The sequence below is a fragment of the Myxine glutinosa genome, chromosome 9 (assembly GCF_964187855.1).
Source record: "Myxine glutinosa chromosome 9, kmMyxGlut1.1, whole genome shotgun sequence".
NCBI lineage: Eukaryota > Metazoa > Chordata > Myxini > Myxiniformes > Myxinidae > Myxine > Myxine glutinosa.
The window spans coordinates 124,209,145-124,224,835 of NC_136269.1; the positions used below are offsets into that span (position 1 = coordinate 124,209,145).

At 44.2% G+C, this 15,691-nt stretch overlaps 1 protein-coding gene across 2 annotated transcripts in view; it reads left to right on the forward strand.

The window, feature by feature from the left end:
- Window positions 1-6,613, forward strand: part of ZFAT (zinc finger and AT-hook domain containing) — a 138,851-nt gene extending 132,238 nt beyond the window's left edge. Inside the window, exons 19-20 of one of the 2 annotated variants that reach the window (XM_078784881.1) lie at window positions 2,103-2,191; window positions 5,015-6,613. In XM_078784881.1, the coding sequence (XP_078641007.1) occupies window positions 2,103-2,191; window positions 5,015-5,464 (539 nt within the window). In that variant the 3' untranslated portion in view covers window positions 5,465-6,613. The remainder of the gene's footprint in view (window positions 1-2,102; window positions 2,192-5,014) is intronic. The other variant, XM_078784880.1, reaches the window with a different exon arrangement.
- The last annotated feature ends 9,078 nt before the right edge of the window (window positions 6,614-15,691 follow it).

Genomic DNA, 15,691 nt, shown 5'->3' on the forward strand with positions numbered 1-15,691 from the left:
TCTCTCTCTCTCTCTCGTCCTGGCTCTCGTCTCGAGTGGACGCTATTGTCTCGGGTGTGCTGTTGAGGAGATGTGTCGGGGCTTTGGGACTTTTGCAATGTGGAAGGAGGAGGTGTTAGTTGACTGTGGTGCTGTGCAGAGAAAGAGGGGGTCGTGAGCGAAACAGATGGAACCTGCCTGCTTGCCACACGCCAATAAGCTCGATGACCAAGCAGCTCCGAACAGCGCCATAAGCTCGACGACCAGGCAGCTCCGAACAGCGCCGTAAGCTCGACGACCAAGCAGCTCCGAACAGTGCTGTAAGCTCGACGACCAAGCAGCTTCGAACAGCTCCATAAGCTCGACGACCAGGCAGCTCCGAACAGTGCCACAAGCTCGACGACCAGGCAGCTCCGAACAGCGCCGTAAGCTCGACGACCAGGCAGTTCCGAACAGTGCCACAAGCTCGACGACCAGGCAGCTCCGAACAGCGCCGTAAGCTCGACGACCAGGCAGCTCCGAACAGCGCCGTAAGCTTGACGACCAGGCAGCTCCGAACAGCACCATAAGCTCGACGACCAGGCAGCTCTGAACAGCGCCATAAGCTCGACGACCAGGCAGCTCCGAACAGCGCCATAAGCTCGACGACCAGGCAGCTCCGAACAGTGCCACAAGCTCGATGACCAGGCAGCTCTGAACAGCACCATAAGCTTGACGACCAAGCAGCTCCGAACAGCGCCATAAGCTCGATGACCAGGCAGCTCCGAAAAGCGCCATAAGCTCGACGACCAGGCAGCTCCGAACAGTGCCACAAGCTCGACGACCAGGCAGCTCTGAACAGCACCATAAGCTCGACGACCAGGCAGCTCCTAACAGTGCCGTAAACTTGACGACCAGGCAGCTCCGAATAGTGCCACAAGCTCGATGACCAGACAGCTCCGAACAGCGCCATAAGCTTGACGACCAGGCAGCTCTGAACAGCGCCGTAAGCTCGATGATCAAGCAGCTCTGAACAGCGCCGTAAGCTCGACGACCAAGCAGCTCCGAACATCGCTGTAAGCTCGACGACCAGGCAGCTCCAAACAGCTCGGCAAGCACTCGAACAGGCAGCTCCGAACAGCGCCAATAGTTCAACACTTGCCGAAGGCCAGCTGCACGCACCATGCCCGCGCCATCTTGCCTCCATCATCGACGAGTTCCGCTGAGTTCTGCGTCATCTTGTGCACTTCCCGTGCGGTGGTTTGGAGACGACAAACGCCAAGCCCCCTCGTTGAGACCAGAGCTAAGGGCCGGTCGGCAGAACCATTATTTATTTTCTTTTATAATTCCCTTGTTTGTTCACGAGTCTGAGTGGAGACGTCTCAAAGTAGGAAATAGGTTTTTACCTCACATTTTTATTGTCGTTGCATTTATTTTCATTAAATCTTTATTTGTGTCTTTCATTTCTTGTCTTGTTTCTTTCTTTGTTTGTGGGAACGGATTAACCCCTTTGGTTCCCGATTAGATATGGCTCAGGCCTTCTCGCACGCGCCAAAGATAATTCCGCCAGGGTTCAGAGTACGCCTCGGAGTTAAAGCTCGTTTACGGCTATTCGTCCTTTTGGGGTCTTTACCCAGGGGACACGACTATATATATATATATATATATATATATATATATAATATATATATAACTCTGGTAACAAAGTGGCATCGTTGATCATGTTGCACTGTGTAATTTTTGCTTTTTATTTGCCATTTGTTTTCTCCCTGTGCAAGAGAGGGGAAAAGCTGCAGACGATTGAAAACCCAAAAATAAAATTATTTTCCTTTTTTTTTTTTAAAGAAACGTGTGTCAAGACATGACCTAGAAGTACTTGTGAAAGTAACTTTTCATAACACCACTAATTATTTTTTCAGTCTTTATTACATGATTGCATGATTTTTAATCTTTTTAGTCAACAAAGTTGATTTTCTAATCTGAAGTTTGAATCATTAACAGTGGAGTATCTGATTTTTGTTCATGTTCATCCGTTTTGTGCATTGGAAAAATACATTGGATTACCTTGGGAGGTGTTAAAATAATCTGCACGGGATGAGGAGAATGGGATTCAGACGTAATTTTTCCATTCCCTATATGCACAGCACTGGAGTTGGAGCCAGAAGCTGTGCAAGTGCTGCAGCAGATAGTGGGGCCAAACGAAAGCACAGACACCATCACTGTGCTGGAGCAGGTACCACCAGGATGGCTTGCATGACTACAGTCATTGTGTACGATTCTGTCAAATGCTTACTCTTTGGATCAGTGCAGCCACGAGTTTGCACTACTGTTTACCTACCAATTAGATTTTTTTTTTTTTTTTTGCTGAAAACTCCATTCTAATGTCTGGCTGACTGTTAACACTGCTTTGTCACTTGCTTTTCCCACTGGTTCTTGCAATTTGTTTCTGGGACTGATGGTTAAGGACAACTTAATGACCATAACTAGGAAGAACGTTTGATGGAAAATGACTGTGACTTTACTAATCTAGATCAGATTGTGCTGTTCAGAGAAATAAGGGTTCCTGATCATTCATCTTCATGTTGTTCCTCGGTAGCCTCAATAGCCAAGTTTATCTGGCAGGTGTGCTGTTTTGAAAGTCATGGAGACTGTTGACTGCTTACTGCTTTGGAATCTGTCGGGATTTCACCGACTTCTGATCTACATGATTGGTGTTCCGACCCGATATACCATACTGTGTTACAGAGTGTCGGGGTGCTGCCAAAGCAGTTTCTAGGCTATGGTCATGCTACGTTGATTGCCTTTCCTCTCCCAGCAGTAATTATGGCAGGAATTTGGAGTTTGTTCAGGGTGCTGGCGATAGCTCGCCTACTCATGGTCTTGCCCGCTCTGTAAGGGACACCGTGGGATCTTTACCATCCATCAACTATTGCCGGCAGACGGGACGCCAGTTTAACGTCTATCCGAAGGACGGCACACACATTGATGAATCACCCTGCCTCTGTGAAACATCAAGATGGTAGTTTATAGCTGGGTTGGGATTCAAACCCAGACTAGACAGCTTAGAGACAAGTGTGTGTACCGCTAGGCCATCCTGCCAGCCTCTGTTGGTGCTCATCAGCAGTTAAAGTAAATTCTAAAAATTTTAATCCCTAAATCTTCAGGAAAAGGACAAAATAAAATATTTGAGGTCAGGATTGTTTTAATTGATCTCTTCAGAACCATAATTGGCCTTCTCTTTATCGTTTCTTTTTGGGATTTTTCTTTGGAATAAAGAACTAGTCTTGCTCGTGAAGGCTAGTGTTGATTTGCAGCGGTGGACAGTTAGAACATTGGTTGGAATAAACAGGATGTTGATTGAGGTATGCTAACCGCTGTGGGAAGCAAGGAGAAGCCGATGTTTCGGGTGTTAGCCCTTCCTCTGAGCAAAACAGGATGAAGGATTAACTCCTAAAACGTCAGCTTCTCCTTGCTTCCCACATCAGGTTGGCAACCCTTAATCGATGTCCCACTGATTCCATCAATTGCATACCGTATACATATATATATATATATTTTTTGAGAACGAAAATCCCAAAGTTTATGATCCCACATCTGTAGTACTATTAAAGTGTTTGATTATCGATAGTTGTCAAGTTTTGAAATCTTGGTTTTTAGACTTTTGTTTTTTTTAAAGATGCCATTGATGGTACTCCAAACTCAAAAGTATGAAAGAGCTGGATTCCCTGCTATGGTTCCCATCAGAATAACCCCATCTTAATTTATAACTGTTTTTAAATTTTAGATGTTCAATGTCCACAAGTAAAACTAACTGGGAAAAGAAAACGTCTATCGTTAAGATTCAGATCCAATGTTTAGCTCATCAAGTGTCCTTCAAGAGTGACTATGACTCAAACACGATGTCTGCGGCCATGCCACAAAGTCTGAACACGATGTGTGGTGGTTTCGTCCTTTGTTGTGCGTTTCACCATGAATTTAATTATGCACTCGAAAGTCTATTTGATGCACTCTTCTTCTTTTTTTTGCTAAAGAAGTGCTACCATTAAATTTTTTTAAATTAAATTTTTTTGCTACCATTAAATGGTGAAAGAAAATATAAATACAACGTTGTGGGTTTGGTTGGGCGTCTTGCTGGAAAGTTGTTGCAGCTAGATGTGCAGACGTGTAAATCTGCGTGCTTGTGTGAGTGCTTAAAATAATGTTGTTTAAATTATTTTAATACTGTACTTGATGAATAAGATAAAACTACTTTGTGCATGGGAAAATCTCAATGCTAATTTGTTTTGTACCATGAAATGGGGTGAATAGGGACACAAACTGAAAAAAAGTTTGGAAACTTCTTTCGCTGAAAATTGATAACCATCCTGATTTGTTGATATTTGGGTTGAAAGTGTTCTCTTGTTTTTTTAAAAAGCAACTTTTAGTCCCTATTAACCCCATATATGGGTTAAATAGGAATAAATAAGATTTTTATGGCTGTCCCTATTCACCCCGTTTTACGGGTGAATAGGGACAGTCACTAATACAAAAAAATAATCATCAAGAAATAGGGACAGTTTGGAGAAACTTTTTATCCCATTTTTTTTTTCATTGGCACCGTGGTTTATATTATGGGTGTATATTATGTGCATCCATCTGAGCTATCAATTTAGCAATAAGTTGGAAACTCAGGATTGTTTCTTGATTATTATTTTTTTGTATTAGTGACTGTCTCTATTCACCCGTAAAACAGGGTGAATAGGGACAGCCATAAAAATCCTATTTATTCCTATTTAACCCATATATGGGGTTAATAGGGACTATAAGTTGCTTTTTAAAAAAACAAGAGAACACTTTCAACTCAAATATCAACAAATCAGTATGGTTATCAATTTTCAGCGAAAAAAGTTTCCAAACTTTTTTTCAGTTTGTGTCCCTATTCACCTTGCTGTCCCTATTCAACCCATTTTACGGTACTCAATGCTAACTCGTACTGAATATAGCAACCTTTGCCTCTGAAAAACCAGCTGTAGTTTGCGAAATATATGTCTGATCACACGAACTGTTTCGCTTCCAGGGCTACGAAGTGGAACACATGGTGATATCAGAAACAGATGGAGTGGAAACGCTGACGATGTATGCACCTGTCGTGCCGATGTCAGAACTGATCGTGTACGTCCAAGAAGCCCCCGCGGAAGACGGGGTGGCGGGGACTATGGGAGAGCCGGCAGAAGGAGAGGAAGAGAAAGGAGCGCAAGATGAAAATGAGGGAGAAGAAGAAGCAGAGACGCATTGTGAGCGTCAAAGTGAACCTGTGCAACTCAGGTGCAAGGACGGTGATCAAGATGTCATTTTTCTCAAATGCATTACTAATCGTCCCTTGAAAGTGGGAGTGATTGCGCCGGCAAGTAGTGCGGAGCCATCATGCACGGTAGAGGAAGAGTGTGTTGTTGGGGAAAAAGAAGAGTGGGTGGTATGTGAAGAAGAAGAAGAAGAAGAAGAAGAAGGGGAAAAGGAAAAGGAATAGACGTCAGACTGATATTTGTCATTCATACAGCCAAGCTACCCACAATTATCCAAACATTATTAAGGGCCTTTGAACACAAGATATTGTTCTTTTTATATTTCATTATTCCTTTTTTTTTTCCAGATTCCTCAACCTTATTTATTTTATTTACTCTTAGCTTTCACCATCCCTTTATTTTATTGCTTTCCTTCTCAGATCTCCATTTGCTGCCACGCCCCCATTTTTGGTTGTTTTGCTTATCATCCACATGGTGTTGTTTACAAATAACTTCAGGAAAGTTCCACAATTTCACCAACTATATAAAATATTATATTGTAGAATTCCTCAATTGTTTGCTTACGCATTCTTTTTTAGTTCATTTGTTTGTCATTTATTCAGCTTTATTTTGTTTTTATTTTCCTAAGTATCCTTAACATTGTTATGTTTGTCGAATAGGTATTTCTTTGTTGGTGCAGAATTGCTCCTTTACCTCTTATTTTGAATATTATATGATCTTATTATGGGTTTTTTTTTTGAAGGGGCAGGGAAGGCAGTGATGGGAGGAGAGGGTACTGTTGTCAAGCAGAATGTCTTGGAATAGTTCTCCAAAGGCCCTTTGGAATGGAAAGATTATTATGGTTGCCCTTCTTATCTGAAGACTGCTGTTCACGCATGACATGCAAACAACCTGGGAATATGCATCTGTTTATGGTGTAGAAGCTGCTGAACCAGACAAGCACACTGAGATAGCGAGTTGTATAAGCTACTGGTGTCTAAGGATACGTTGGAAGACTTTATGGGATTTTTGAAGTTCACCAACAATTTGTGCCGGCAAATGGTTCCTCCGGCCGAGCACGAGTCGATGCATTTTCCTGCCTGCGAAACACCTGGGTGGTCGAGACTCGAACCCAGGCTAGATTGTTCAATGTTGAGTGCGCTTACTTTACCCATAGATTGTATACAGATAATGTACATATGCCAAATTTGTTTTAACATGATGAGCACATGAGTATTGCTTTAACACTGTGTCCTACAAGGTTAACCCTTTATGACTTGTGGGTTACGCTGCAGGTTTTTATTGTATTGTATTATAATGCCGTACACACTTTTCCACAAAGCACTTTTGATTGTAAATTTTCTAACATTATATTATTATGTGCTTGTTTTGTACACTTGGCTTTTTCTGGCAGCATTAGGAATGACAACTTTCTTACAAATCAAAAATGAAACATTTATCATAAGTTCAACGTTGTAATGGGCCGTCGATATTTGTATACAAATTTGAGGTGAGACAACAACAAACACAACAACATGCATTTTAAGGCCATTTTCCCTGCTAGAGCGGGGGTTAGCCTTGCGGTCCCCATGACAATCTTCTCCATTTTGCCCTATTTTCTGCATCTCCCCTTGTTAACCCCCTTGCCCGCATTTCTTCTTCCACCATCTTTAGCCAAGTCTTTCTCGGTCTTCCCCGTCCTCTACTTCCTTCTACATTCATTTCCATCACTCTTCTCAACCAGTCACTTTCATCCTTCCTCAACACATGACCAAACCATCTCAACCTGTTCCTCTTCACAGCATCAATCACAGGCTCTATTCCCATCATCTTTCGCAATTCATCATTTGTCTTCCTCTCTCTCAACGATACTCCGCACATCCACCGAACCATTCGCATTTCCACCCTTTCCAGCCTTCGTTGCTGCTCTACATTCATGACCCATGTCTCGCTCCCATAAATCATAACACTTCTCACACATGTGCATACACCTTTCCCTTCAGCTTCAACGACACTCCCCTCCTCATCAGCAAGCCACTCATTTCCCGAAACTTCTTCCATGCACATCTCACTCTTGCAACCGTTGCCGAGTCTGATCCACCTTCTCCATTCAGCATGTCTCTGAGGTAGCAAAATGTTTTCACACCTTCCAGCTTCATGCCGTCTCCAAGATCCAACTCAACATTTCCTCCATCTGCAGCTCCCTCTGTGCACACCTTACATTTGAATGTAGCTGCCACACTGGTTAATGACCCTCTCAGACCACTACATTTTTGATGAACCCACTCGGCGCACATTGTACATTGAATGGAGTTAACTCCGACACCCTTCCTGCACACAGCACATGGCCACTTCCCAGTTCTTTCCACCTCACCACATGCTTTACCACTTGCCATCACCTTCGTCTTTCCTATATTCACCTTCAGACCTTTTGTCTCCAATACATTCCTTCCACTTGTTCATCTTTTCCTTCAGTCCATCCATACTTTCCGCAATCAACACCAGATCATCTGCATACAACAACTCCCACGGTAAACCCTCCTTTACGTTCTGAGCCAGCAGCTCCATCACTGCTACAAATAGTAGTGGACTTAGTACCGACCCCCTGATGCACTCCCACCTTCACCTCAAACTCACCACTGTTCCCGTCCTTCGTCCTTACAAAATGTGACAGGTGAGACAAAATGGAGAAAAGGAATGGAAGATGGTAGAGGTCAGGAGACCATGAGACTTTGTGAGAGGGGATTAGAAAATAAATACAATGTTGGGAGAGGCAGCAGTATTCTGGTTGGGAGGGGGTCGGAGGGCAGCAAGCTGGCAATAAGATCCACGAGGGCGTGAAAAATTCCACCATTTTTTAAACGGAATTTTTGATCAAGGCATCGACAAGCAAATTCAAACTTTCACTGCACCTTTTAAGGTACCCGATGGACGTGTGAAGACCTTGAGAGATGAACATAGAAGGAAAGACTGTTAAGTATGACCGGATCGCACAGCTGTGTCATGTGGGATTCTATGTTGCTACTGGGAGTACATATGCACAAAATGGTCATACCAGCCTCATGGATAATCTCATCCACACACCGTTATACAAAACACAATTCCATTATTTAGGAGTAAATTGACAAACTCGAATGGGACACAGGTATCAAACCTGTGGTCTGTGCGTCATGTGGTAAATACTTGGATCACAACTGCAAATGGACTTCGAATCCTTCTCTATCAAAACCGGACATTGTGCATATTTTTGAAGAAAGTTTGTATATTCGTTTCCATTTCAGGAGAAGGTAATCAAGTGCCCTATTCATTATGATCACCCAAACTCGATGAGTATTTTGTTCATCTCGTTTTTAATGAAGAATTGTCTTCCTGGGAAGATGGGATTGTATTATCAGTTTAGTAAACTCTTTGCTTGACTCACCTGCCACGTAATCGCATCACCAGTCATGTCTCACGTTGATACAATCGATATTTGTTACCATTTGGCGACTAAATGTTTAAGCTGTTAAACAAATTTGATAGAATTTTCATGTGCATCGTCTCGCCTCTATGCAGCAGCCCGACCACCATGCTCCCCACAGCCCCCACAAAGTGCCCCACAGTCTCTTCCTTGCACCCAGTCCCACACACCACCCGCTTCTCATCTCCTTCTCCCCTCCGCCAATGTGAGGCCTCCGGTATTTGAGGTCTCTGTTCTGAGATCCTAAATCTTTGTTCAGGACACCACTGCACCTCCAGACATTGAATGTTTAACAGAAACATTTCTCTCACAGGATGTTTCCAATTCCGCTGTGGCTCTTACTGGCTTTTCTCTCCTCGGCTTTGACAGACCGCTACCCCACTCCAGAGGTGGTGTTGCCATGTATGTCAATAATTCCATTGCTCATTATCCATAGCCCACACTAACCTTCCAAGCCTTCTGGAATACCTTTGGCTGTGTATACCTCTATGCGACCACCCAATGATGACAACTCTCTCGACATCACTATTTCCTCTAATATGGATCAACTCGTAACCATCCGTCCATGGCGATTTCAACCATCGCAATGCCAGCTGGCTGGGTTTTAGCTTGGCAACAACCGGCCCTGGCATTACAGCAAAGGCCTTCTGCGACTCTGTGGTTCTGACCCAATCTGTAAACTTCTCAACTGAGATTTCCACTCTGGTACATTCTCCCTCCTGGACCGAGTAATGACGAACTTTTTATCCGATCTTTCCTGTTATTCCATGGCTTTCTGACCACCTTAATCAATTTCTTATGCAAACCCAATATATATCTGTCTATCGTAAGGGAGCAACTTCAATGGTGCAGGATATTGCTGTTTGCACAGGTGAACTGGCAAGGATTGCATCCTGTCGTCTCACAAAAGGATTGGGCTACCATCTCTACATCACCTGATATTGATTCTGCATGGGAATATTTTCACAAAAGCCTACTTTCTATCAAACACGCCAACCCGTCTGTGGTTGAACCTCCGGCCTGCACCATGTTTTGATCCAGCCTAAGTGGTGATATTTTCTTCAGTATTTTATGTAGCAGTGCACTCACTGGTAGCTTATGTCAATATGTCATCCTCCATCCTGACCCATGATCTTTATCACCCCATTAACCCTTCTTAATCCAACCCCCTTGCTGATTTCAGTGATTTCTCACCCCCCCCCCCCCCCCTCTTCTCTCTCTCTCTCTCTCTCTCTGTCTCTGTCTTTCTCTTTCTCTTTCTCTTCTCTTTCTCTTTCTCTTTCTCTTTCTTTTCTCTTTCTCTTTCTCTTTCTCTTTCTCTTTCTCTCTCTCTTTCTCTTTCTCTTTCTCTTTCTCTTTCTCTTTCTCTTTCTCTTTCTCTTTCTCTTTCTCTTTCTCTTTCTCTTTCTCTTTCTCTCTCTCTCTCTCTCTCTCTCTCTCTCATCTCTCTCTCTCTCTCTCTCTCTCTCTCTCTCTCTTTCATTCACTCACTCACTCACTCACTCACTCACTCACTCTCTCACTCTCTCACTCTCTCACTCTCTCACTCTCTCACTCTCTCACTCTCTCACTCTCACTCTCTGTCTCTGTCTCTGTCTCCGTCTCCGTCTCTGTCTCTCTCTCCGTCTCTCCGTCTCTCCGTCTCTGTCTCTGTCTCTCTTTCTGTCTCTGTCTCTGTCTCTGTCCCTTTCTCCTTTCTTATTCATTCATCCCCTTGCTGATCGTGCTAACCCACTGCCGGTTAGACATTGCTTTTCCATATTCCTCACTCCTGTATAGGAAAACAAAATTGGGTTAATGAGGTTGTGCAAATTTTTTTTTGTCTTGTCCCTTGTCGTTTCCACAGATTCAGAGGGTTAATGCATCCGTATTGTAAAATATTTGTAAAAATCCTTTCGGATACATAATTTTTGGCGGTTTCGAAAATATGGCTTTTTTTTTTCTTTTTTTTCTTCTAAATTTGATCCCTATCACATATTTGTACATTGTGCTTTAAAAAACTTTTGTACTGTGTAAATGAATGAATAAATGTTGATACAAGTCGCTTTTGTTTCACACTTTCCTCACCCTAACCCTGGTTAATCTTCAGCTACTGATACATTCATGCCCAGTTGTATCCATCCTGATGCACTATATGGGTTGGGGCGTTGGAGGAGGGGGGGGGGGGCGGGAGGGGGGGGGTTAAGGCACATTTACAAAGTATTAAAAAACAGCTTGCTTTTCTCTCTTTTTTTTTTTCTTGCACTTCCACCATTCCACATTTCCAAATTATAAATTTCTGAGCTATCTCAGAGCCAGCTGGCACTTTTAGAATGACATTTTGCATCAATAATTTTGATACAATGTATGTGGAGTTGACCTATTTTTTGACCTTGACATGCTTTTAAGGTTGTGACCTAATTGTAGACATTTAAACATTTTTTTCACCATAACGCGATGATAGTTGGTCTGATCGGAATCAAATTGCCCTCATTAGACAGCCTAGACTCTAGCGCAAGCCACATTTAAGCTTAAGTTACATCATGCACCTCTGGGTTAAAGGTCAAGGTCTTAGACCCCAAGGAGTATTAAACCACCATTTAGGTATTTCTCCCTTTTTTCTACCAATGTCCGAGGACTTTCAAAATGAAATTTTGCCTCAGTCATGGGAATACAAAGTATGCAGGGTGACGTACTTTATTTGACCTTGACCTACATCTAAGGTCATGGCCCAATTATAGACATTTAAACATTTTTCATGATAACTCGACTAAAGTTTGTCCGATCGGAACGAAATTGCCCTCCCTTGATAGCCTAGAGCAAGCTGCATTTAAGCTTAATTTACATCATACCCCTCCAGGTTAAAGGTCAATGTCTTGCACCCCTAGGAGTACTAAACCACCATTTAGGTTTTTCTCCTTTTCTGGCAAATTCTGAGCTGTATCTCAGATCCGGTTGGATGTTTTGGAATGAAATCTTGCATCAATAATGGGAATAAAAAGTATGTGGGGTTGACATTTTTAACGTTGACCTAATTTTAAGGTCATGACCCGATGATAGACATTTTCACATTTTTCACTTTCAATCGACTGTCCGATGGGAACGAAATTTCCCTCTAGATAGCCTAGAGGAGGGAACATTTACACTTGATTTCCATCATCTTCTGGTTGAAGGGCAAGGTCAAATGGCGGTCTGAAAAAAAAAAACTTTTTTTTTTTTGTCATCGCTCAATTTTGCCAGTGCAGAATTTCAGAGATGCTTGGTCTTCCAAGATGTTCTTGTGTCATAATCGTGGACCTGCACTCATATTGTGCACCTGATATATGATTTGTGTGCTTGACCTACCGTTTTTGGATTGTGTCCTAATTAACAAAAAACACCTTTTTGACCATAACTTAAATAATCTTCTTCTTATCTTCATGATGTTGATTCTTTTTTTGGATAGATTGCAATTGGGGACACATTTTCTTAATTTACACTCTATCCCTAAATGTTGATGGTCAAGGTCATTCTTGGGTAAAATGCCAGGGGCATAGAAAAGGTCCCTTTATATAAGGGTATATGCCATGTGGCAAAGTATAGAAAAGAAGGGACATTCCATAGCTTGTAGAAAATGCCAAACAATACAAAATAGGGGCATTTAAAAGATCTCGTGTGCATGCTGGACGACCCGTGTGTTTTGAGGAGGAACAAAGTAATTTTTTTTTTTTTTTTTTTGTATACTGAATCGAGGCTCGTGAAAGAGCTAACATTTATTTCACAAACAAATCAACCAGACAAACAAAATATACAAAAAGAGGGAGCGGAAGACAAGATGGGGAGAGAAGGGGAAGCACACAACCACAACATTTGAGAGCAGGGAGAAGTATGGGAGGGAGAGGGCTTGGGGGCAGGAGGCGTGGGAAGGGGGGGGGGGGGTGGGAGAAGTATAAAACACAAGGGGACCGAAATTAGCGGGGGTAGAAAAGATCAAGGTTTTGGATGGGGGAGGATAAGAGATGGTGGTGAACAGCTGTTTTAAAGACCTGGAGGGTGGAGTGGGATTGAAGAGAGTGAGGGAGTTTGTTCCAGAGGCGGGAGAAAAGAGGAATGAAGGAGTGAAGGTGAGCAGAAAGTCTTGATTTTGGCAGTTTAACCATAAGAGGGTTGCAGGCAGATCTTGTGTGACCTGTAGGAATATTTGGGGGACAGAGCCCAGAGAGGGCTGGGGGGGCAAGGCCAGAGAGGAGTCGGTAGAAGACGGAAAGACCACCAACCTGCCTGCGGTGAGTGAGTGAAAGGCCCTTGGAGTTAGCTTCATCGCGGGAGATTCCAATGATTCTGAACGCTTTGGTTTCAACAGCGTGAAGACGGGCTAAGTGTGAGGCAGGAGCACCAGACCAGAGGGGAGAGCAGTATTCCATAGAGCTGCGGATGAAAGCCTTGTATGTGGTGAGGAGCTCAGGTGTGCCAAGGAAGGACTTCGCACGACGGAGGATGCCCAGTCGGCGACTGGCTTTGGAGGCCAGATTTGAAATGTGGTTTTCCCAGGAAAGATCATGGCAAATAGTGAGACCCAAAAGCTTGAGTGACAGAACTTCTTGGAGAGGATTATTCAGAAAGTGGATGGGAGGGTTTTCCAGTCGGTCTTTTCGGAGAGACATCGTAAGAGTGTGAGATTTATCAGGATTGAAAGACATGTTCCATTTGTTTGCCCAGTCTGTGATTTTGGCCAGGTCTGCAGAGAGTGAGGAGGCTGCAGACTGCCGATCTGAGGGATGAGGAATGGAGCGACAGAGAGTAGAGTCGTCAGCAAAGAGATAGAGAGGATTTTCAAGAGAGTCAGAGAGATCATTGATGAAGACCAGAAAAAGCACAGGGCCCAGAACACTACCTTGGGGAACTCCAGCCTGAACAGGAAGAGGAGATGAGAGAAACCCAATCAGGGCCACACGTTGACTACGACCAGAGAGGAAGTCCGCCAGCCATGCGTGGAGATTTCCATGGATACGAAAGGAGGAGAGTTTGGTGAGCAGAGCAGGGTGCCAGACCGTATCGAAGGCACGTGAAATGTCAAGGGAGATGGCTCTAATTTCCTGTTTGGCATTGAGGACCTCCATCCATTGTTGAGAAAGCAGAAGCAGCATGTCCAGAGTAGAGTGACCAGGTCTGAAACCAAATTGATGATCAGAGATCAAGCCATTGGAGAAGAGGAAAGATTTCATATCTGAAGCAATGATGGATTCCATGACTTTGCTGATAATTGGGAGAAGGCTGATTGGTCTGTAGTGGCTGGGATCTGTTTTTCACCTTTTTTGTGCAAAGCGGTGATGTTGGCTGATTTGCAAGCAGATGGCAGATGACCTTGAGCAAAGGAGAGGGTGAAGAGAACAGAAAGAGGGAGTGAAAGAGCGGAAGCACATGATTTTAGGACCCGTGGGCTGATGCCGTCAGGACCAGTTGCAGAATCAGAGTTGAGGGTTGACAGAAACTTTTCCACCTTGTCAGGAGGAAAGGACACAGAGTCCAGGAGCAGCTGGGTACGACTGGGTATGGTGGGTACAGAGAGGGATTGGTTTGGGACACAAGATTTAGAGGCAAACACAGAGTTGAGGCATTCAGCTTTTTCACGTGCGGAGTCAGCCGTTAAGCCGTTTGAGGTGAGGGAGGGGATGGAGGGGGAACAAACACCAGAAACAGATTTGACCAGACGCCACCAGGATTTGGAAGAGGGAGACAGATAAGAGAGTTCGGTCTTGAGAACGGTGAGATATTGTTTCCTGGCTCTCCTGAGGGTGGACACACACTTGTTTCGGGCTTTGTGAAAGGAAATGAGATTTCCTTCCGTTGGATTTGCTTTCCAGGAGACGAAAGCAAGTTCTTTCAGGGCAACAGCCTCACCACAAGATTCCGTGTACCATGGACGGGAGGAAGGGTATGACAACTGAAGACGAGATGGGATAAATCAGTGCATGAGAGAGAGCAATTTACTTTGAAAGAATTCCCAGGATGAGTTTATGTCAGAGGCGGTAGAGATGGGAGACCAGTCCAGATGATTGATGGCTGCTTGAAGACCGTGCCAGTTGGCCTGAGTGAAATGCCAGACTCGTCGACGCTGAGGAGGCTCTCTGAGAATGGTCAGAGAGATGTCCACTTTGACAAGCACATGATCAGATGAGCCGATTGGAGCAGAAGAAGAGCAGCAGAAATTTTCAGGGAAGTTTGTCATAACCAAATCCAGAAGAGAAGATGCTCCGTTGACTGAGATCCGGGTCGGGAAATTGACAGATTGTGTCAGTCCCAGTGAGTCGCAGAAGTCCTTTGCTGAAGAGCCATGGCTGGTGAGAGAGGTACCCACACCCAGCCAACTGGCATGGTGACAATTGAAATCACCACATATGAGGAAGAGAGAGTTGGGATGGGTAGATAGAAGTTGGTCCATATTATCAGACAGCGAGATGTAGATGGAGTCATTGCTGTTTGGTGGACAGTACAACACACATATGAACAAAAGGTGGGAGCGAAGGGGAAGCCATAGCCAAAGGTATTCCTGGGGGTGAGGTGGAGAGAGGGCAGTGGACTGCGAGTGAGGAAGAGAGTTTTTTATAAAGATAGCAACCCCACCTCCAGGACGAGGCTCAGGTCTATCATACCGGAAGAGGGAGTAACCTGGGAGAGATACCAATGCATCAGAGACATCATGAAGGAGGAAAGTTTCTGTTAAGCAGATCACATCTGGTTTGTCAGAAGCAACCTGTATGGAGAGATCAGTCAAGTTTGAGCGAAGGCCCCGGATGTTTGAGGTCCATACCGTTAATGAAGAGGAAGGGGGAGCATCGGGTCCAGAACAGGGGGGGGGGGGAGGGGTAGGGTAAGATGTGGAAGAGGAGGAAGAGGTAGGGAGAGCTGTTGAAGGTGCGTCAGAGATTTCAGAATAGCTTGGAGAAAGGGAAGAATGGGGCGGACAAAAGGTTTGATGGAGATTGGGTGAGGCACAGTGAGGTGTTATTTGAGGAGGAGGAAGAGCGAGGCAGAAGGTTGGGGGAGATGAAGG